General features: G+C 41.8%; 1 protein-coding gene across 1 annotated transcript in view; it reads right to left on the bottom strand.

Moving 5' to 3' along the window:
- Positions 1 to 21398, bottom strand: part of LOC139470430 (mitogen-activated protein kinase kinase kinase zak-1-like) — a 32672-nt gene extending 11274 nt beyond the window's left edge. Inside the window, exons 1-14 of the mRNA XM_071252839.1 lie at positions 21342 to 21398; positions 19378 to 19557; positions 17979 to 18066; positions 16738 to 16836; positions 14243 to 14308; positions 12450 to 12478; positions 9913 to 9996; positions 8202 to 8255; positions 7113 to 7199; positions 6133 to 6262; positions 5641 to 5692; positions 3025 to 3160; positions 561 to 605; positions 54 to 84 (exon numbers count right to left, since the gene is read on the bottom strand). Coding sequence (XP_071108940.1) covers positions 54 to 84; positions 561 to 605; positions 3025 to 3160; positions 5641 to 5692; positions 6133 to 6262; positions 7113 to 7199; positions 8202 to 8255; positions 9913 to 9996; positions 12450 to 12478; positions 14243 to 14308; positions 16738 to 16836; positions 17979 to 18066; positions 19378 to 19527 — 1051 coding nt within the window. The 5' untranslated portion in view covers positions 19528 to 19557; positions 21342 to 21398. The remainder of the gene's footprint in view (positions 1 to 53; positions 85 to 560; positions 606 to 3024; positions 3161 to 5640; positions 5693 to 6132; positions 6263 to 7112; positions 7200 to 8201; positions 8256 to 9912; positions 9997 to 12449; positions 12479 to 14242; positions 14309 to 16737; positions 16837 to 17978; positions 18067 to 19377; positions 19558 to 21341) is intronic.
- Between the last annotated feature and the right edge of the window lie 592 nt (positions 21399 to 21990).

The raw sequence follows: 21990 nt of genomic DNA, 5'->3' as shown, positions 1-21990 counted from the left end.
CCCCCGGCGCCCCCAGCAACCTGGACATAGAGAAGACAAACATGTCAACCTACCAGACGCTCCCAGCTGCATCACCCACTGATACTGAAACAGAAAAAGTAGGAGAGTTTTAGAGATAAAGGGGAACAACTCTTCAGAGTAAGTAGCACCTTAGATCACTGGGCACCATCGCTACCATTGCCACGAAGGTGTGTAGTTCACATTCACAATAACAAGCATCAAATATACTACTCAAAAGAAGTTAAAGAACACACGATGGTTTCACATGCCCTCGAATTGGTGTTCCTTAACTTCTTTGGAATAGTATATCATTACAACAGCATACCATAGCAAGAAATGAAAGCTGTATTTCAATTTGTAATAAAACATCACAAATTTAATTTCAAACCAAATCAAAACTCGTCAAAAATCAAAATTCTAAATACAATATATATTTTTCAAACTTGCTCCCATCATATTTAACATGAAGCTCTGATTGGTCCTGCTGACAAACGTTTGTCACATGGACAAACAGAGAGCTAGAAGAATGGATGTTGTGGTGATCAACTTGGGAAACTTACCACGTCTACTTCACGCCATGTGTTTACATCATGTGTGTCAAGTTGCTGGAAGAGGAAGACGTATATTGGTTATCAAGTCACAGAAGTACAGATGTTACAAGCTGTGAGTGAGCGTCTGTGTGCGCGGGTTAGTGAGAGTGATCTTATATTGAATTCTTGTCGGATCTTACAGAAAGCATCATGAACCAGGAGCCACTTCTGCCCAGAAACACCACAGGGAGAGAAGCTTGAGGTACTAGGGACCTATACTGCCCAGAAACACAACAGGGAGAGAAGCTTGAGGTACTAGAGACCTATTCTGCCCAGAAACATCACAGGGAGAGAAGCTTGAGGTACTAGGGACCTATTCTGCCCGGAAACACCACAGGGAGAGAAGCTTGAGGTACTAGAGACCTATTCTGCCCAGAAACACCACAGGGAGAGAAGCTTGAGGTACTAGGGACCTATTCTGCCCAGAAACGAAACAGGGAGAGAAGCTTGAGGTACCAGGGACCTATTCTTCCCAGAAACACCACAGGGAGAGAAGCTTGACATACTAGGGACCTATTCTGCCCAGAAACACCACAGGGAGAGAAGCTTGGGGCACTAGAGACCTATTCTGCCCAGAAACACAACAGGGAGAGAAGCTTGAGGTACTAGGGACCTATTCTGCCCAGAAACACAACAGGGAGAGAAGCTTGAGGCACTAGGGACCTATTCTGCTCAGAAACACAACAGGGAGAGAAGCTTGAGGTACTAGAGACCTATTCTGCCCAGAAACACAACAGGGAGAGAAGCTTGAGGTACTAGAGACCGATTCTGCCCAGAAACACAACAGGGAGAGAAGCTTGAGGTACTAGAGACCTATTCTGCCCAGAAACACCACAGGGAGAGAAGCTTGAGGTACTAGAGACCTATTCTGCCCAGAAACATCACAGGGAGAGAAGCTTGAGGTACTAGAGACCTATTCTGCCCAGAAACACAACAGGGAGAGAAGCTTGAGGTACTAGAGACCTATTCTGCCCAGAAACATCACAGGGAGAGAAGCTTGAGGTACTAGAGACCTATTCTTCCCAGAAACACCACAGGGAGAGAAGCTTGAGGTACTAGGGACCTATTCTGCCCAGAAACACCACAGGGAGAGAAGCTTGGGGCACTAGAGACCTATTCTGCCCAGAAACACAACAGGGAGAGAAGCTTGAGGTACTAGGGACCTATTCTGCCCAGAAACACAACAGGGAGAGAAGCTTGAGGTACTAGGGACCTATTCTGCCCAGAAACACCACAGGGAGAGAAGCTTGAGGGACTAGGGACCTATTCTGCCCAGAAACATCACAGGGAGAGAAGCTTGAGGTACTAGAGACCGATTCTGCCCAGAAACACAACAGGGAGAGAAGCTTGAGGCACTAGGGACCTATTCTGCCCAGAAACACAACAGGGAGAGAAGCTTGAGGGACTAGGGACCTATTCTGCCCAGAAACACCACAGGGAGAGAAGCTTGAGGTACTAGAGACCTATTCTGCCCAGAAACACCACAGGGAGAGAAGCTTGACGTACTAGGGACCTATTCTGCCCAGAAACACAACAGGGAGAGAAGCTTGAGGTACTAGAGACCGATTCTGCCCAGAAACACCAAAGGGAGAGAAGCTTGAGGCACTAGGGACCTATTCTGCCCAGAAACATCACAGGGAGAGAAGCTTGAGGTACTAGAGACCTATTCTGCCCAGAAACATCTACTGGTGCTTTAACGATCCAGCAATACAGTATTGTATTGCGATATGAGGCCCATGACACAATACATCGATTTACAACCCCTGTATGACGATACATACCATACATTACATTACATTCTAGTATTTCCCGTGTGGATATAAATGGCATAACATTCACAGTGCCCTATATACGTTTCTACCCTACGATATCCCATTTCATTCTCTTAAATTTTAAAACAAATGATTCAGGGTTGAGGTTGAACTGTAAAAGGAAAGAAAATCAACTTATGATATAAAAGTGCTGTATGGAATACGAATCACTTTGCACCATTAGTATGTGGATATGTATCGTATCGCGACCCCATCGCATCGTTACACTTCAATTCTCTGAAGTGAGACAAACTTCAGGACCTGGATGGTCCAAGGGCCAACTCAGTAAGCCATTGTGTGAATGTTGGCTGGTTTGTTGTGTTACGTCGCACTCAGCAATATTCCAGCTATATGATGGCGGTCTATAAATAATCGAGTCTGGACCAGACAATCCAGTGATTGACATCATGAGCATCGACCCATGCAATTGGGATACGATGACATGCATCAACCAAGTCAGCGAGCATGACAACCCGATCTCGTTAGTCGCCTCTTAAGACAAACATAGACACCTTTTACAGCAAGCATGGGTTGCTGAAGACCTATTCTGAAGATCTTCATGGGTCCATTCTTGTGAATGTCATGGGGGGACTGCCCAACCGACAACTGAAGGGTTTGCTTACAACAACTTTAAATTGCTGTTCCAGGTTCTTCTCTCGTTCCTTGATTTTCAGTTCGCGTTCCTTCAGCTGACGCTCCTTAACCCCCAGCTCCATCTCAGCTCGCTTCAAACGCTCCAGGGTCGTCTGTATCTCCTTCCTGCAACAGCAGACACGTGACATGGGCTTATACAAGGGCAAGTACAGACACGTGACATGGGCTAATACAAGGGCAGGTACAGACACGTGACATGGGCTTATACAAGGGCGCGTACAGACACATAACATGGGCTTATACAAGGGCAGGTACGGACACGTGACATGGGCTTATACAAGGGCAGGTACAGACACGTGACATGGGCTTATACAAGGGCAGGTACAGACATGTGATATGGGCTTATACAAGGGCAGGTACAGACACATGACACAGGCTTATACAAGGGCAGGTACAGACACGTGACATGAGCTTATACAAGGGCAGGTACAGACACGTGACATGGGCTTATACAAGGGCAGGTATAGACACGTGACATGGGCTTATACAAAGGCAGGTACAGACACGTGACATGGGCTTATACAAGGACAGGTACAGACACGTGACATGGGCTAATACAAGGGCAGGTACAGACACATGACATGGGCTAATACAAGGGCAGGTACAGACACGTGACATGGGCTTATACAAGGGCAGGTACAGACACGTGACATGGGCTGACACAAGGGCGAGTATAGACACAAGAAACGGGCTTATACAAGGGCAGGTACAGACACGTGACATGGGCTTATACAAGGGCAGGTACAGACACATAACATGGGCTTATACAAGGGCAGGTACAGACACGTGACATGGGCTTATACAAGGGCAGGTACAGACACGTGACATGGGCTAATACAAGGGCAGGTACAGACACGTGACGTGGGCTTATACAAGGGCAGGTACAGACACGTGACGAGCTTATACAAGGACAGGTACAGACACATAACATGGGCTTATACAAGGGCAGGTACAGACACGTGACATGGGCTTATACAAGGGCAGGTAAAGACACGTGACATGGGCTGACACAAGGGCGGGTATAGACATGTGACACGGCTGATACAAGGGCAGGTACATACACATGATCAGGAACATTATTCATTATTCCAAAATTCTTGGTATCTTGTAAGAATAAAGATATCATACATATCTCAGTGGTTTTGTCAACATCATTAAGCTAATTGCAGCACCTTAGAGAACTGAATGACTGGCAGGTAGCACATATCTACACTGAAATCTAGAAACCTTTACTGTGGTACCAGTGCTAGTAGTCCCAGGAACCAGTCCATCAAAATGTATACATCTGATCTTGTCTAGTACAGTGATCCCTCGCTACAACGCTACCTTCAGGGTCCAAATAATTGATGAGCGTTAGAGATGATCAGCGGTTTAACGAAGGTCGAGTCATAGGTCGTAGATGACCAACAAAACAGTATACATGCTCTGCCTACCTAACACGATCTACGGTGCACATTTCAGTGTTTCAAAAAGAATAGAAGTTATTCTTGATTCATAGTGTAAATTTGTTTATCAAGTATTATTATGCACTTAAAAAAAACCCACATCATATCCCTTCAGCCAATTCAAGTGAATAAACATGTATAACAAACTTGGTCAATGAAAGTATGAAATTTGACATAAAACATCACTAGACATGATAATTTACCATTTAAAATGTATTTCCTGACCTCCAAGGCATTGTTTTATATGCAGAGATTAACATTACTGTGTGTATTTTCTCGTAAACTAAGCCGGGAATAGCAATCAGCTGTGAACATGTTTCCTCCCAATCTACCGGTGATTCAGTTAAAACGTACCCAGTGATACCACTTTAAAGAAATTTGATGCAATGGTCAGAAGAAATTGTGTCTGAAATTATTATTTTATCAGGAATAATATATTCCAATATCGTGTTATTTTAGTTGCAGCTTCCACCATATATACTTCAAATTACAAGAAACATAAGCTAAGGACTTTGGTACAGATGGTATGCAGGATATTTTTTGACGTTTGGAACGAATTTGACCAGTCACGGTATGTTGACATTTAATAGTCAAACTGCCTCAAATATGACTTATAGCTAGTCATGGTACGACATTTATGATATGTTTATCCATTCTCTGGCAACTAAAGTTCGTTTCAAGGCGTCAGTAGCGGTAATCTGACCCTGGCTGCTTTAAAAATAACAGTGAGTTGTGCAATCTACCGATCACTTCGCATACGATTTTGCCGAAATTATTGTCAACGTTATTATAAATAATGAATGAAATTTTAAATATTATTAATAAAACATATTGCAAACATTAGTCCAGATAAACCATGAACAAATTTTTTATTACAAGATATTATAAAAATAGGATTATATTGCATACTTCAGTTCGGATTTGTTGACTGGTATTTCCTGTGTCACATCATCATGGTGATCAGCTGATAATGTATTCTGAGATGGGGGAAAACATCGTGTCTATGAAAACTTGAGTTTATTAAAAATGTTAGGAAATTTTGGGAACCATGCTTTACCTCGCTATAACCAAGTTAGCGCTATATTGAAGAGTGCAATAACGAGGGAACACTGTAGCTCATACTGAGTGGGTTGTACTCACCTCCATATTTCTTTATGTTCAAGGAAAGAGTTTGTTTGATCTGGTAAACTTTCTAAAGACAAATAGAAAGGATGTCATTACAACCAACATAAAGCAGAGGTGAGGTGAAATGGGGTTTAACGTCACGTTCAAGATTATTGCACTCATAGAGCGACGTGTGTGAGTGTGTGTCTGGAGTGTGTGTCTGGAGCGTGTGTCTGGAGTTTGTGTCTGGAGTTTGTGTCTGGAGCGTGTGTCTGGAGTTTGTGTCTGGAGCGTGTGTCTGGTGTGTGTGTTTGGAGCGTGTGTCTGGAGCACTGTAAATCCTCTTGTAGATGTACCAGGTACGCTCAACTATATTTCAGGGGAAGAGACAGTGGGGGGACCAATGTGACGTAGACGTTTACAACACCTACGAGAACACACCAGCATCACCACAACCACCGGATCCTGCCATCTAAGGGGGACAACTCCACTATTGGAAGGCATTATCAAAGACCATGTCTTCCTTACCATCCTGCAGCATGGCATCGAGACGGGCAAGAATCTGCTTAAAAGTCGGTCGCTTCTTTGGATCAAGTTCCCAGCAATCTGTCATCAGCTGCCCAAAACAGGCCGGACAAGTACTTGGCACCAACAATCTCTGAAATGGGTGTTAGTATAGATTTAAAAAACAACAATTTCAAGCAAAGAACAACAGGAATAAAACACAGTCCTCATTCAATGTGTTGTTACATCCCCCTATCTCTATCTTAGAAAGAAATGTCTCTCGCTCACGACAGCAATTTCATTGGAAGGCTACTATTAACATCATGCCATTTGAATCAAGTTCAAAATGAAGCTATGTTAAAGGATTATTGGTTGGTTGGTTCGTTGTTTAATGCCGCACTCATTAATATCCAAGCTATATGATGGCGGTCTGTAAATAATCGACTCCGGACCAGACAATACAGTCATTGACATCATGAGCATCGATCCACACAAATGGGATTGATGACATGCCTGACTATCCAACCCGTTAGTCGCCTCTTACGACAAGCATAGTCACCTTTTACTGCAAGCATGGGTTGCTGAAATGGGTCCAAGTTACTTATAACAATAGAGTGAGTGAGTGTGTGAGTTGGGTTTAACGCATCTTTTAACAGTATTCCATTTATATCACGGCGTGTCAGCTTAATGTGGGAGGAAAGCCTGAAGTGATGCAGGTCTCAGACGTTTACCACTTCGGTGAAATCCACGAGCACGGGTATGGTGCTGACAAACCTAGAAACATAATTGGGGCGAACCGGGATTCGAACCCACAATCATAGGTTTCTGGCGTGCCCAAGGGACGCAACTCTGCACAGTGAATCGCGGCGCCTTAGACGACTGGGCCCCCCTATAACAATAGAATGGAGATATAATACTAATACAACAAATAATCATGGATGCACAGAAACATGTTAATAAATCATTAATATTTTTAGGTCCATGACCCTTCTGTTTAGAGTTACCTCCCCTTTCTCCACCACCAGCCATGCCACCTGGAAGCCCTCGATTCCTTTAAACGGCACTTCGTGCGTCAGTAGCTCCCACAGCACCTGTAGAAACACCAACTGTAGAAGGACGCCCTTAAACTACATCATCCCCTATTGGAAGAACTCGGAGCCATGGCACTTAAACAACACAGAAACACATGACGACATCAGGAGGCTGATAATGACGCTACACTTTCAGCACTCAGAGAAAATGTACTTTTAGGAAGGTAAGAAACTTTCATGAGAGTTTGTTTCTTTATTTCTTTGCTGCTTAGTGCCACACCCATCTCCATGACAGCAGCTGTAAGTACGCGTCTGAGTGAGTGAGTTTGGTTTAACGCCGCTTTTAACAGTATTTCAGTTATATCACGGCGTGTCAGCTTGCTGTGGGAGGAAAGCCCGAAGTGATGCAGGTCTTAGATGTTTATACTTCGATGAAACCCATGAGAACGGGTATGGTGCTGACAAACCTAGAAACATAATCGTGACGAACCTGGATTCGATCCCACAATCATAGGTTTCTGGCGTGCCAAGGTTACGCAACTCTGCATAGCGAATTGCGGCGCCTTAGACGACTGGGCCACCCATGCCCCCAGCATGAGTCTGAACCCGACAAACCAAAGATTGATATTCTAAGCAACACTCGATGCAATTGGGATACAATGTCCTACAGTCTACCGAGTCACCTCGGCCCTCTGCTTAATATAGATATAAGTGAATGCTGTTCACCACTCCTAGCCTCACTTTGGAGCTATTGCTTTTTTATTGTTCTGATGTTTTTGTTTGTTGTTTAACGCCGCACTCAGCAATATTCCAGCTTTATGACAGCGGTCTGTAAATAATCGAGTCTGGACCAGACAATCTAGTGGATGACATCATGAGCATCGATCCACGCTATTGGGATACGATGACATGCATCAACCAAGACAGCAAGCCTGACCACCCGATCCCGTTAGTTGCCTCTTACGACAAGCATAGTCGCCTTTTACGGCAAGCATGGGTTGCTGAAGACCTATTCTACCCGGATCTTTACGGGTCTTATTGTTCTGAACTATTCTGACTTACCACACCATAGGACCAGGTATCACAGGACTCCGACACAGGCTGACTTTGAATCACCTGGAGTAAACAGAAACAACTTCCTTCATGGTTGTTTGTTTGTTCATGCTGTTTATGCCGAACTCAGCAATATAGCAGTTATAAGACATTAGGATGACCACAAAGATAGGGAAAATAATACAATAAATGAAATGAAAATTGTGTCATCAATAATATCTTACATAAACTATTATCATGAAATAAGGTTTTAAGTTACCAAAGCAGACTTGCTTTTGTCTATTGCCTTAGATGGAAAGCAACTGGTTTTGTTATATCTCAAATGTCCACAAAGTAATCCAGGCATAAATGTGTCACCACTCACAAGTGACGTGAAATAGGATGTTTTGTCTCTGAGCTTTCTGGATATTTGCTAAAAGTTACTTTTCCGATATTTATCAATAATTGATCGATATCTAGTTAATGATTATCAATCTCTAAGATCTATATTGATAGCCAGCCCTAAAATGATGACGGTGTGTAAATAGATGAGTCTGGACCAGACAAGCCAGTGATTGATATTATGAGATGAACTTAATTTTCCATTACAACGTAAACATATACATTGTTAAGATATATGTATAAACCAAGTTTCATTTATATATCAAATATTATCAACGTACTCAATTGTTAAACTGTAATAATAAAGATACCTTGTAAAATGTGCCAAATATGTCGGAAAGGTCTTAAGTACAAAAATATGTAATTTGCCATAAACTATTGTCTGCACTGTTCATATTATACAATTGTCTCAAGAGCTGAGTATCGCCTGATATCTTGTGATACGATTCGTATCATGATACAGACCGATGATACTGCTGGTATCACGATACACCACATCAAAGAGTAAGAAATGATGACATCACTGATATGCATCTCTAAAACCTCTTTCATACATTTATCTATTGTTATTTTAAAATCTTTACTTAGAGAACCACAAGAACAAAGAGTTTAAATGAAGGGATGGTTATTGAATGTAACAGTTAGTCGGCACGTCCTCAGCTACCACGTCCTTGTGTTCTGCCATGCTTACAGGTGGCGCTATGCTACTTCTGCCGTCGTAGGAGGTAACTCTATAACTTCCTGTTCTATTTATAGCATATCACGATTTCACAACCTGACGATTCAAGTATTATGTGTATGTAAGTATTGATGATATCGTAGGTAGTGAATCGTTACAGCCCTAATTAATCTATCATATTATATCACATATATTTGTACTGATATGTACATGGGCCAGTGGCCTACAAACACTGACATTGGTTACCATGACGTCACAATCAAATGACATCACTAATGGCTCTGCTACTGAAGCTGTTGGCAGTACTTTTTACACTTCAGACACTGCTAATTACTGTCTACAAATTGAAAAAATTGGAAGAATGATGTTATATGATAAATATAATCTCACCCGAGTGTCTTTTGATATCAATATCAAGCCTCAGAGTTTTTCCACTTTAATCAACTCGTGTTGATATATTTGATATCAAAAGACACTCGGGTGAGATTCTCTATATCAATGACAGCCAAGAGGGGACACAAGAAATGTACATTGTATCCATGTTGGGAATCAAACCTGGGCCTTTGGCGTGAGGAGCAAATCCTTTATCCACTAGGCTACCCCACCACCCCTTATTCCCTAAGACAGCTCTGATATCTCCCTCGTCTGGGACTACCTCACCTCCGGCGCCATCCACGGGAACGTCCCCGCCAGCGACATCCTGGTTGTACTGCCAATGAACTTGGATGCACCAAAATCACACAGCTGAAAAACAGAAGCACTTCAGCGACGGACATAGTGATGGATAGCTTCCAACACCAAACATATCTGCAGAGCTCCAGATAAGCTGCGTATCTGCTTAAAATACGCATCAGACATGCAGAAATATGCAGTAAAAATAAATCCAAGCGTATCAAATACGCAACGAAAATTACAGGAACGCTACAAAAATAAAACTTGTGCGTATCATCAAAATATAGTGAAGTAACCCTGCGTAATCGATTAGCAAATCAACAACTTATTTTGAAATTATAAACCGGCATTCCGTCAACCTTGCCAAACACCACGATGACAGTAACATCATGATCATTTGCCTTCACACTTTCTTGTGGCAGTATCATGGTATTTTTAAGTCCTATAAAGCTCTGGAAACCACACGAAACCAGTTTGCAGGGACTTGATAAATAGTGTTTTTAAATATTTAATTTAAATACCCACATGTTTAAAAACTAGTGGGTAACAGAAATTTGAAAACCCAGATAGAATTACTGATACCCAATGATTTTAAAATGCATGGGTAAAATACCCACAACACAAAAAGCTTATCTGGAGCTCTGCATCTGCATTCTGCTTTGAATATTTGTGTGTAACTTTTGAAGTGTTTATACTGTGGAAGCAGTAGCACAACCTACAAATATACTTGATAAGAAGTGCTACATTGTTGAAGAATAAAACACTTATAGTATACACAAGCAAGGCCTCGAACTAGCAATATAATTAAGGGGACACCCTTATATTCATAAGAAATCTCTGCATAAAGCAGAATTGATTTACGATTCAGGCTATATCATGACCATGTGTTTATGAAAAACTACCAAATAGTAAAACATGAACCAGTGGGACCTTTTATTGACAAATGCAACCTAATATTTATGTCTACATGCACCAAGTGTATGTCAAAACATTTCACATTTGTGTCTGACTGACCCTTACTTGTCTACACAACATTGACATTGGAACACAATCAATACCTATAAAGTTTATTTACCATGCCACATCAATCCCTGTATTACATGTAATCTGTCATGCTTTCTAAGGCTTGATGTCATCAAACTGTGGGTAGGCAGATGCTCCTGTTCTGTTTTACATGAAAGCACCATTTATTATTTTCACACTGGCTGCAGGCCGGCCTATGTGTCAACTTTGGTAATTTGGGGGACACAGTGCAAACTGGTTTTGTTTGATGCAAGTTGGTTTTTATGTCAATATGCACTTGGTGCAAGTTAAATCAAAATCTTTAAATCAAGACCTGTGAGATAGGAACATTACAACAGGTGAAGCGAGGTAAAATTGTGTCAGTGTGTGTGTGTGTTGGTGTGTGTGTTGGTGTGTGTGTGTGTGTGTGTGTGTGTGTGTGTGTGTGTGTGTGTGTGTGTGTGTGTGTGTGTGTGTGTGTGTGTGTGTGTGTGTGTGTGTGTGTTGGTGTGTGGGTGGGTGCCGATTTAAAGTGTTAGCACACTGAGATACCATGCCGCAGTTTAACATGAATACCCCACTCAGACACAGTATACTGACTCCGAGCCGACCAGTCCTTGTTTTAGCCCCTTAGTGCCGAACGCCAGACAGGGTAACAACAAGAACCATCTTTTAACGTCTTTAGGTCTGACGTGACATTTTCAAGTCTTGATGAACTTTCACCAGCCTCTGGACTGACTGTGGGTTGTTACACTGCTGCAGTCAACAAAATATCAGTAATGTTGTGGCGACTTGTAAATAAGTTGGGACCTGACGAACAAGAGATTTATATATAGGCTCTAAAATATCTGCCCTTGCCACGCAAGATGGGGAAAAACTCAATATTTTCTGAAGTTGAGTTTTTCTTAAATTCAGAGGTACTTTACCAATGGATTCTCAGCATTGCATTCAATGCAATATTCTACAACTTGACCACCCGATCCCGTTAGTCGCCCAATAGTGAAGGTATCATAATGACAAGTTGAAAATTGTCCCTTTTCAGGGTTTTGCTGTATGATAACATTTTAGGTGGATTCCTAGTGGACTAAAACTGTTCAGTTTTTAACACTGAACACATTTCACCTGGTCCACTTAATCGTCTGTCCGAACATTTAGGTGGCTGGGGACCCTTTCTAACCAGTGTTAGAAATTGGCTCTAGTTCTGTAGCCTTTATGTTTGCTTTGTTTGTTGTTTAACGCCACATTCAGCAATATTCCAGCTATGAATTACAGCGGTCTAAACATAATCGAGTCTGGACTGTCCTGTAGTCCTTGCCAACTGCCCAATAGTTAAGGTATCATAAGGACAAGTAGAAATTTGCCATTTTTGAAGGTTTTGCTATATGTTATCATTATAAGGACTAATGGACCAAAAATGTTAGTTTCTACCGCTGCTAACTCTACAGGGGTTCCGGGCCAGAATAGGTGTTACGCACTGTTTACAAGTCAGGCAGAGTCTCTTGTTCATATTGAATAAAACTTACCTTACATGACCAGTCATCTGATATGACCACTGAAATGGAAACACAGATATGAGTGTGACACACAGACAGCCAACGTGTGTGTTGTATGCCACTCAACATGTGATAGGGATAGTCTCAGTGTCCAGGTGGGACACATCTGACTGGATGTACAGAGATGTTGTCATACCAATAGCATGCGATTTGGGCTGGACCTGACGCATCTTAAGTTTCATTTCATAATACACAAAAGAAAAAAAATATACACGCTGTTGTCTCCCGACTTTAGAAAAAGTGTCAGCTAGCGCAGTATCCCTATCACAAGTTGAGTAGTATTGTTCAGACTATAGCATTTAAGGGTTTTTGTAACGCCTCTTCGGCATTATTTCAGCCATATAGCAACGAGGCATACAACAATGACTAACATCTTCTCATTCAGCGTCTCAACACAAACACAAGCTGTTTTAATTAGCAATGCTATTGCGATATTGTGGAAATGTTCTAAACTTTCCATGCATGCTCCAATGTTTACTTTTGTTTATTATTACGTGAGTGAGTGCGTGAGGATGGTTTTACACCACTTTGAGCAATATTCCAGCAATATCACGGCGGGGGACCCCAGTAGTGGGCTTCACACTTTGTATCCACGTGGGGAATCGAACCCAGGCCTTCGATGTGACTGGCGAATGCTTTAACCACTAGGCTACCTCATCGCCCCTTATTATTACTGGAAATAAACTTATACGTCAAATCCTATTAAAAAAAAAACCTATCCAACCATCCAGTGGATTTATCCAGACATTTCGAATATCCCTACTAAATGTAGAGAAGTATATTGATGTGAGAATAAGTTCACATGTACAGAATGTAGGTAAAGTCTGACATCAGGCAGAGAATGTCTACACTATGAGTAAATCCTAAACTTTAGAAGTTAAGCGTGCAGTCCAAAAGCTTGCCTTCAGATAAAAATCTTAGTTTCAAAAGTTCAGGGGTAAATTGATTGTCTTTCACACCTTGATAATGACATCCTTACTATCGTATTAAAACAGCCTCATTATCGTATGAAAACAACCTCACTATCATATTTAAACATCCTCACTATCATATTAACACAGCCTCACTATCATATTAAAACAGTCTCACTACCATATTAAAAGCAGCCTCACTATCACAATGAAACAGCCTCACTATCACATTAACACAGCCACACTATCACAATAAAGCAGCCTCGCTATCACAATAAAGCAGCCTCACTATCATATTAAAAGCAGCCTCACTATCAATAATAAAACAGCCTCACTATCATATTAAAACAATCTGTAACACAATAAAGGTAGTTCCAGTTCAAAAACAAAAAGCAGTCTTTGTTGTGAGGGTGTTAGTGTAGGTCCAGAACATCAGTTATGCTGGGAAACATTTATCTGGTTTATACAATGTACTATTTTTGTGTCCTTCCTTTCATGACGACTCAATTCCTTCTATGTGAGGCTTAGAACTCGTCAATCATATAAATTTGTTTGTTTGTTGTTTAACGCTGCACTCAGCAATATTCCAGCGATATGACGACAGTCTGTAAATAATCGAGTTGGGACCAGAGAATCCAGTAATTGATATCATGAGCATCGATCCAAACAATTTGGATACAATGACATGCATCAACCAAGTCAGCAAGCCTGACCACCCGATCTCGTTAGCTGCCTCTTGTAAATCTGTAGTTTTGTTCATATTGATGGTGTCCAAATGGAGATGATCCACTGTCTGACAGTTTGTCTTTCATGCTAGCTTATTCTCACAGACATATAGAAATAATGACGTACCATTCTTGGACTTGAGGTCTCGATGTATGACTTTGACCGGCGCTTCACAGTGTAGGTAGTGCATGCCTGAAACACACTGTGGGATGTAGGCAGGCAACGCACGCAGGTAACTCCTACACTACCATCACATATCAGAACAAGGCAATCTCAGCAAAATCATACCTTAGATCTGAGAGAGTCAGTTGGTTTTAACGCCACTTACAACAGTATTCCGGTTATATCAAGGCATGTCAGCTTAATGTGGGAGGAAAGCCTCAAGTGATGTGGGTCTCAGATGTTTACCACTTCGGTGAAACCCACGAGCAAGGGTATGTGCTGACAAACCTAGAAACATAATCGGGGCAAACAGGGACACAAACCCACAATCATAGGTTTCTGGGGTGCCCAAGGTATGCAACTCTGCACGGCGAATTGCGGCGTCTTAGATGACTGGGCCACCTGTGCCTCCATCTTAGATCAGGGGACATCTTATTGTTGGTCATGTCAGAATGACCTTTCCTCTGACCATCAGAGTCATCAGAAGAAGACAAATCCCCTCAGCCTCAACAATAGCAAAAGGCACTTCAGGTCAAGGTTTAAACATGTACCAAACTTGGATGAAAAATCTTTCACGGCTCTCAATTTTTGCTTCAGAAACGAAATATGGATGATGGACAGATAGACCAGATGATGATGATGCATTATATGCAGGGGGATAAGGTATAGAATTCATTGCTTTACTTATCTTTGTTCTGAAGACATGTATGGACAATGGCATTCCTTACATTGTAGTACAGGCACCATGAGACAGAGAGCAGTGGAATCTGTCTAAACCAGACTCTGGATAATCCAGATCGCTGTCAATACCAGACAGAATTTACAGTCTCAAATTCAGAAAGTTAATTTTACATCATGTAAAATCTTTCTGTAGGAATCTGGAATGAAATTGTGGGACTAAAGACCAAAATATCATGTAACCATAGTAACTGATGCACCCTAATCTGGATTAGCATTTCAAAAATGCAGGAAGTGATGAGACCCCCCACCCATCAGAATGTTAACATGGGAAGTGACGAGAGCCCCATCCATTACAATGTTTACAAGGCAAGTAATGAGAGCGCTACACACCAGAACGTTTACATGGGAAGTGACGAGAGGCGCTACCATCAGAACATTTACATATGAACTAACGAGACCCCCCACCCATCAGAACATTTACATGGGAAGTGACAAGACCCCCACCCATCATAACATTTACATGGGAAGTGACGAGAGCTCCACCCATCAGAACATTTACATGGGAAGTGACGAGACCCCCACCCATCATAACATTTACATAGGAAGTGACGAGACCCCCACCCATCAGAACGTTAACATGGGAAGTGACGAGACCCCCAACCATCATAACATTTACATGGGAAGTGACGAGACCCCCACCCATCAGAACATTTACATAGGAATCGACGAGAGCCCCATCCATTACAATGTTTACATGGCAAGTAATGAGAGTGCTACACACCCGATCGTTTTCATGGAAAGTGACGAGAGGCCCTACCATCAGAACATTTACATAGGAAGTGACGAGAGACCCACCCACCAGAACGTTTACATGGGAAGTGATGAGAGACCCAACAACCAGAACGTTTACATGGGAAGTGACAAGATACCCGCCCACCAGAACGTTTACATAGGAAGTGACAAGATACCCGCCCACCAGAACGTTTACATGGGAAGTGACAAGATACCCGCCCACCAGAACGTTTACATAGGAAGTGACAAGATACCCGCCCACCAGATAATTTACATGGGAAGTGACGAGAGACCCACCAACCAGAACGTTTACATGGGAAGTGACAAGATACCCGCCCACCAGAACGTTTACATAGGAAGTGACAAGATACCCGCCCACCAGAACGTTTACATAGGAAGTGACAAGATACCCGCCCACCAGAACTTTTACATAGGAATTGACAAGATACCCGCCCACCAGAACGTTTACATAGGAAGTGACAAGATACCCGCCCAACAGAATGTTTACATGGGAAGTGACGAGAGACCCACCCTCGGAATGTTTACATAGGAAGTGACGAGAGACCCACCCACCAGAACGTTTACATGGGAAGTGACGAGAGACCGACCCTCCAGAACGTTTACATGTGAAGGGACGAGAGTCCCACCCACCAGAACGTTTACATGGGAAGTGACGAGAGACCCATCCTCGGAATGTTTACATAGGAAGTGACAAGAGACCCAGCCACCCAAACGTTTCCATGGGAAGTGATTAAAGCACCCACAATCAGAATGTTTAAAAGGGAAGTGACGAGAGCCCCACCCACAAGAATGTTTACAAGGGAAGTGACAAGAGCAGTGTGTAGGTATTTGACGGCAGTATCTGAATTGTGAAACACAGGATGGGTAACATCACTTAAAAATTATCTATTTCGACAAGTTTGCAGAAACTTTTCATTAGGAATTATTGCATCTTTTTAAAAACAAGACTGCAGTCTGTGACTTACCTGTGGCAATTTCCTTGGCCCAGGTCAGAATCTGTTGAAAATCCAGCTGATTTTCAGGGTTAGTGAGGTAGGCATAGAGAGAACCGTTGGGGGCATATTCTGAGAAGATAAAGAGCGAGACAGTGGAGATGATGTGTACTGGTGCAGAATGCAGTGAAATACACAGGAAACGTATCTTAACAATTATCAACCCCAAAAAGATTTGTCCTATTCTATACCCTGAACAAAATCAAGTCTAGTTGTGGTCCAAGTATCACAAAGTTTCAGGTTTCTGTTTCTTAAGGCTTTTGAGGAGATTCATAAAGACTTATCAAAGTTTAAATTTTTACAAAAGTAAAATATAAAACAAATGTTGCCAGTCTGAAGACATAGAGGAGATGACACATTGATCACAAATGCAGAGCTATAGAGAGCTTTTGGTTCTTTGGGTATTTTACCCAGGGGTTTCATGTAAGTATATATCCACAAGTTTTAGAGGGTATTCAAATTTGCTTTACCAACCTGTTTCTTGACATTTGGGTATTTTACTTAAAAGCTGTTTTGTAACAATCCCTGTAAATAATTTAAAACTACATTACTAGAAGTATACCCGTCTGCTTGCTTCTCCCTCTCCGGGAAGCCATTTTTATTCACAAAACTTAGCATTGTAAGAAAGATGGTATTGGCTTATCTCAAGCTCTGCAAATGTCAATCAATGAATCTGGACCAGACAAACAAGTGACTGACATTGTGAGCAATAATCCACATCTTTGAGGTACAGTGACACACAATGACACACAATCACTCAGTCCAACCACGCGATCCATTAAGTCTCCACATACAACAAGCACATGCTTTGGTTTGTTGTGTAATGCCACACTCAGCAACATTCAAGCTATATGACGGCGTCTGTAAATAATCGAGTCTGGACCAGACAATCCAGTGCTTTACATCATGAGCATCGATACACGCAATTGGGATCGATGACATGCTTCAACCAAGACAGCGAGGCTGACCACCCGATCCCGCTAGTCACCTCTTACGACAAGCATAGTCGTCTTTAACGGTAAGCATGGGTTGCTGATGACTTATTCTACCCCGTATCTTCACGGGTCTCAAGCAACTGCAGTTGAACACCAATTGAAACCTGCAGTGAAAATTTAAATCTGCAACATCAACACCTTCTACAACATTGAACTGATCCACCATCATATACCACAAGTGACAGATTGCCGGCATTTCATGTAACCATGGTAACCTACCAGTAACAAGGCACACATTGGGGTCAACAGTGACAGCACCATAGAACTGGATGATGTTCCGATGGCTGACAACACTTAGCACCTGGGCCTGAAACAAGATAGCCGGACACGGCTTTGTTAATAGCATGAATACAACGTCATGTATCTTAGAAGTTTGTTTGACAGAAAACAAACAGCATGTAATAAACGTCATTCCGGGCACTAGCTTGGGACTGGTGGTTGTTTTTTGTTGTTTTTTGTTGTTTAATGCGCACTTAGCAATATCCCAGCCATATGACGGCATTCTGTAAATAATCGAGTCTGGACCAGACAATCTGGTGATTGACAGCCCGAGCATCGATATAAGCAAATGGGATACGAGGAAATACATCAGCCAAGTCAGCAAGCCTGACAACCCAATCCCGTTAGTCACCTTTTACGACACACATAGTCGCATTTTACAGCAAGAATGGGTTGCTGAAGACATATTCTAACACGGATCTTTGAGTCTCATAAATATTATGCTCATCTAACAACTGTCTTATATGAACAATAAAATCTTGTGAAAATTATGGTTAATAAATTCAGAAGTTTTGTTATGGTTCCTAATAGGGAAGGTTATGGTTTGAAAAATCTTGAATTGGTTACTTGTCTTACTGAAACCATTTCACATCCAATTTACCATTACAACAATCCACACTGAACAATAATGACTGGCATTCATTGCATTATTTCCTGTTTTGCATGGACGATCTTGAATCTGACAAACACACAGTGTTTAAGCATGAATTAACCATGCATGTCTGGGGGTCCTTGTCTTTGTGCTGACAGTCAGTGTTGAAGAATGAGAGGGTCCCCAGATGCAAATACTACTGGCACAAACCCTAGGACCCCCTGAGTCCAAACACGGACATGTGCAAACATAAACTATGCTTTGCACGCTAGGTCTCATTCCACAAAGCGATCAAGGCACTTAGGTTATGACTGTCGTAGCGAAACAATTGCTTTGGGGAACAGGACCCTGAGTCTAGTAATTACCGTATTCAACGTAATAAGCTCCCCGCTCTAATAAGCGCCCTAGGCGATATTTGCTAATATATTGGCTTGTGAACAATCCCAATTAGCACCCCTTCCGATTGATCAATGTACAAGACCTATTTATTCGTGTATAATACGCACTCGTGTGTAATATGCACCCTCAATTATGGGTAATTTAATTCTGGAAAAATATATCTGTCATACATAAACATTTCAGACTGTAAGCATAAACCACGAAATTTATCTTTTAACTCTGTTTTTTTTTCACCAAAATAATATTCTAATAAGAGTCTCCTATTTCTAATTTTGAGAGCGCCCTGGGCGCTTATTACATCAAATACGGTATGTGTGATTTATTTGAAAGGCAAGTTTTCAGTCCTACCTCCTTCTCGAGCATGAGAAGTTTCTTGACAGCCACAACCATGTCCTGCGACTTCCACAGCGCCCGATACACGCTGCCAAATGTGCCGCCGCCACACCGCTCATAGAACACCAGGTCCTCAATGTCTATCTCACAAAACGTCGCCGCCATCTTTAGTTGAATGTGGCGTCACTTCAACCCCTACAACAATTTCAAATCACACATAGTTCCAGATTGTCATAGGTTCTTCTGATTTGACTAACAGACACAACTAGAGTTAAGTGAGTGAATGTTGTTTTACGCCAAGTCATGCAATACTGAGAGCCAAAATGAAACTAGTTTCGTGAATTGTGAAGACAAACATTGTCTTAATTATATATTCCCAAATATATCATAAACAATACTATAATGAGTGAGTGAGTGAATTAGTTGGATTTTAAGTCGCTATAAATACTCCAGCAATGTCAGTGTGAGGGACACGAGAAACTGGCTTTACACAATGTACCCATGTTGCTCAATACAATTATTAGGAAGCATCACACAGCCTAAATTGATATGGCATGTGGCGTCTGGTACTATAAATGTTTCTGATCTAATTGTTTCTGTAACATAAGTAATGGACATGGTTATGCATGATTCCCTCTAGGACTGGGATGAGTCCAAATTTACTACCCAGGTACCCGACCCTCTATTACCCGACCCTACCTGGGGACCCACTGTAGGTCTCAAGATGTGGGAACAAAATGTCCCATTGGAAATTGTTTTACCGCAGCCCTGGCAAAAACTGTTTAGATACATGTATCAAACGATCTGGGTACAGTGATGTTGGTCAGAAAGAAATGTGAACATTAGAGACTTGTAGTGTAACCACTGAGCTATAGCAAGTTATTGTCATTAAACAATACATCACATGACTAACCACGGGTCCGGGTAGTGCTGTGGGTACCCAGGTCCTATTCAGGACCCACCCAACCCGAGTCTGTTTGTTTGTTGTTAAACGCCTCACTCTGCAATATTCCAGCTATATGACAGCGGCCTGTAAATAATCGAGTCTGGACCTACAATCCAGTCATTGACATCATAAGCATCGCTCCACACTATTGGGATTGATGGCATGCATCAACCAAGTCAGCGAGCCTGACAACCCAATCCCATTAGTCGCCTCTTACGACAAGCATAGTTGGCTTTAACGGCAAGCATGGGTTGCTGAAGACCTATTCTAACCCGGATCTTCACGGGTCACCCGACCCGAGTCCCCCAGTTACCGTCCCAGCACTGATTGCCTCAATCCTTGTACATGGAGAGAAGGCTACAGGTCTGTGCTACTTGTTACAACTAAACAGGCAACTACAGAGCTAGGTGAGCGCTAGTTTCTGTTCATCAGTTAAATGTCTACTACTATAGTACTAGTCGATGCTATTATAAAATCTGTTCGCCACTTATTAGTTTTGTCAAACCTGGATACATCTCAAGAAAAATTAGGGAAGGTTACCCTAACTCAATCCATAGCCCTTGGGTCCTTGAACGAAAATAACAGTGAACATATTCTATAGCGGCTGTTTCTAGACCTCATGACAAATGGAACTTTGTGTTAATTTTCATTAAAAGACGCCCACAATGCCGCATGTTGAGTGTTGTTTAGTGGTAGCGGTGTTCAGCGACATTTCAGCTGCACAGTCGATCTATGGCTTCAGCTTAGCCGAGTTTGAAACTTGCTCAGGGATAGATGTTTTGCAAGCAAAGGCAGCAGTTTGATACCCATGTCTGGAATTCGGTGTATAAACATAGAACACATGACATAGCTTGTGAGATGAAAAACCGTCGTAACCACGTTGAAATTTGGAACAACACCATTTCAAAATGAATATTGTATGTTTGATTTTTCTACGCCTTTGTTTTGGTCGAAATGTATTATAGATATTAAAACCAGTCTCTTACTCGTTAAATTTCAAAAACAATATACACGTGTAAAAGCTTGCACATACATTGCACCACTTGGGAATTCCACCACACCAATCCTGAAGAAGTTGCGAGTATACTTCAATTACGGATATCTCGTCCAAGCGTATCGATGCACTACGATGAAACCATTGGAGTCGTGTGCTGAGTGGGTTTTTCTGAAAATGCATATTCCTTTAACGCTGACACAATTAAAAAAAGAAGTAAATTAAAAGAGGAAATTACATCTAAAAGAGGTATATTTAACACATAAAGGATGACTAACGGGATCGGGTGGTCAGGCTCGCTGATTTGGTTGATGCATGTCATCGTATCCCAACTGCGTTGATCGATGCTCATGATGTCAATCACAGGATTGTCTGGTCCAGACTCGATTATTTTACAGACCACCGTCATATTGCTTGAATATTGCTGAGTGCGGCGTTACACAACAAACAAACACACACATTTTGCAACATGACGACACGCACATCTTCACTTTACTCCGTCAGATTGAATCCTTGGGAACAATCGACGCGAATAGCTTGACAATTGTTGTGGCGGCGTTAAACAACAATCACTCAATAACTCCTAGGAAACAAATATGCTTCAATTTGTAACATTCTAAACAATACAAATATAAAACATGTTTTAATTTCTTGTTAAAATTGTTGTGTATGTAATATATCCAACACA

This window comes from Haliotis cracherodii, unplaced genomic scaffold (assembly GCF_022045235.1).
Source record: "Haliotis cracherodii isolate W230 unplaced genomic scaffold, xgHalCrac1.p SCAF_20, whole genome shotgun sequence".
Classification (NCBI taxonomy): Eukaryota; Metazoa; Mollusca; class Gastropoda; order Lepetellida; family Haliotidae; genus Haliotis; species Haliotis cracherodii.
The sequence above is the reverse complement of the archived record's forward strand: the minus strand, read 5'-3'. Positions and strand labels throughout refer to the sequence as shown.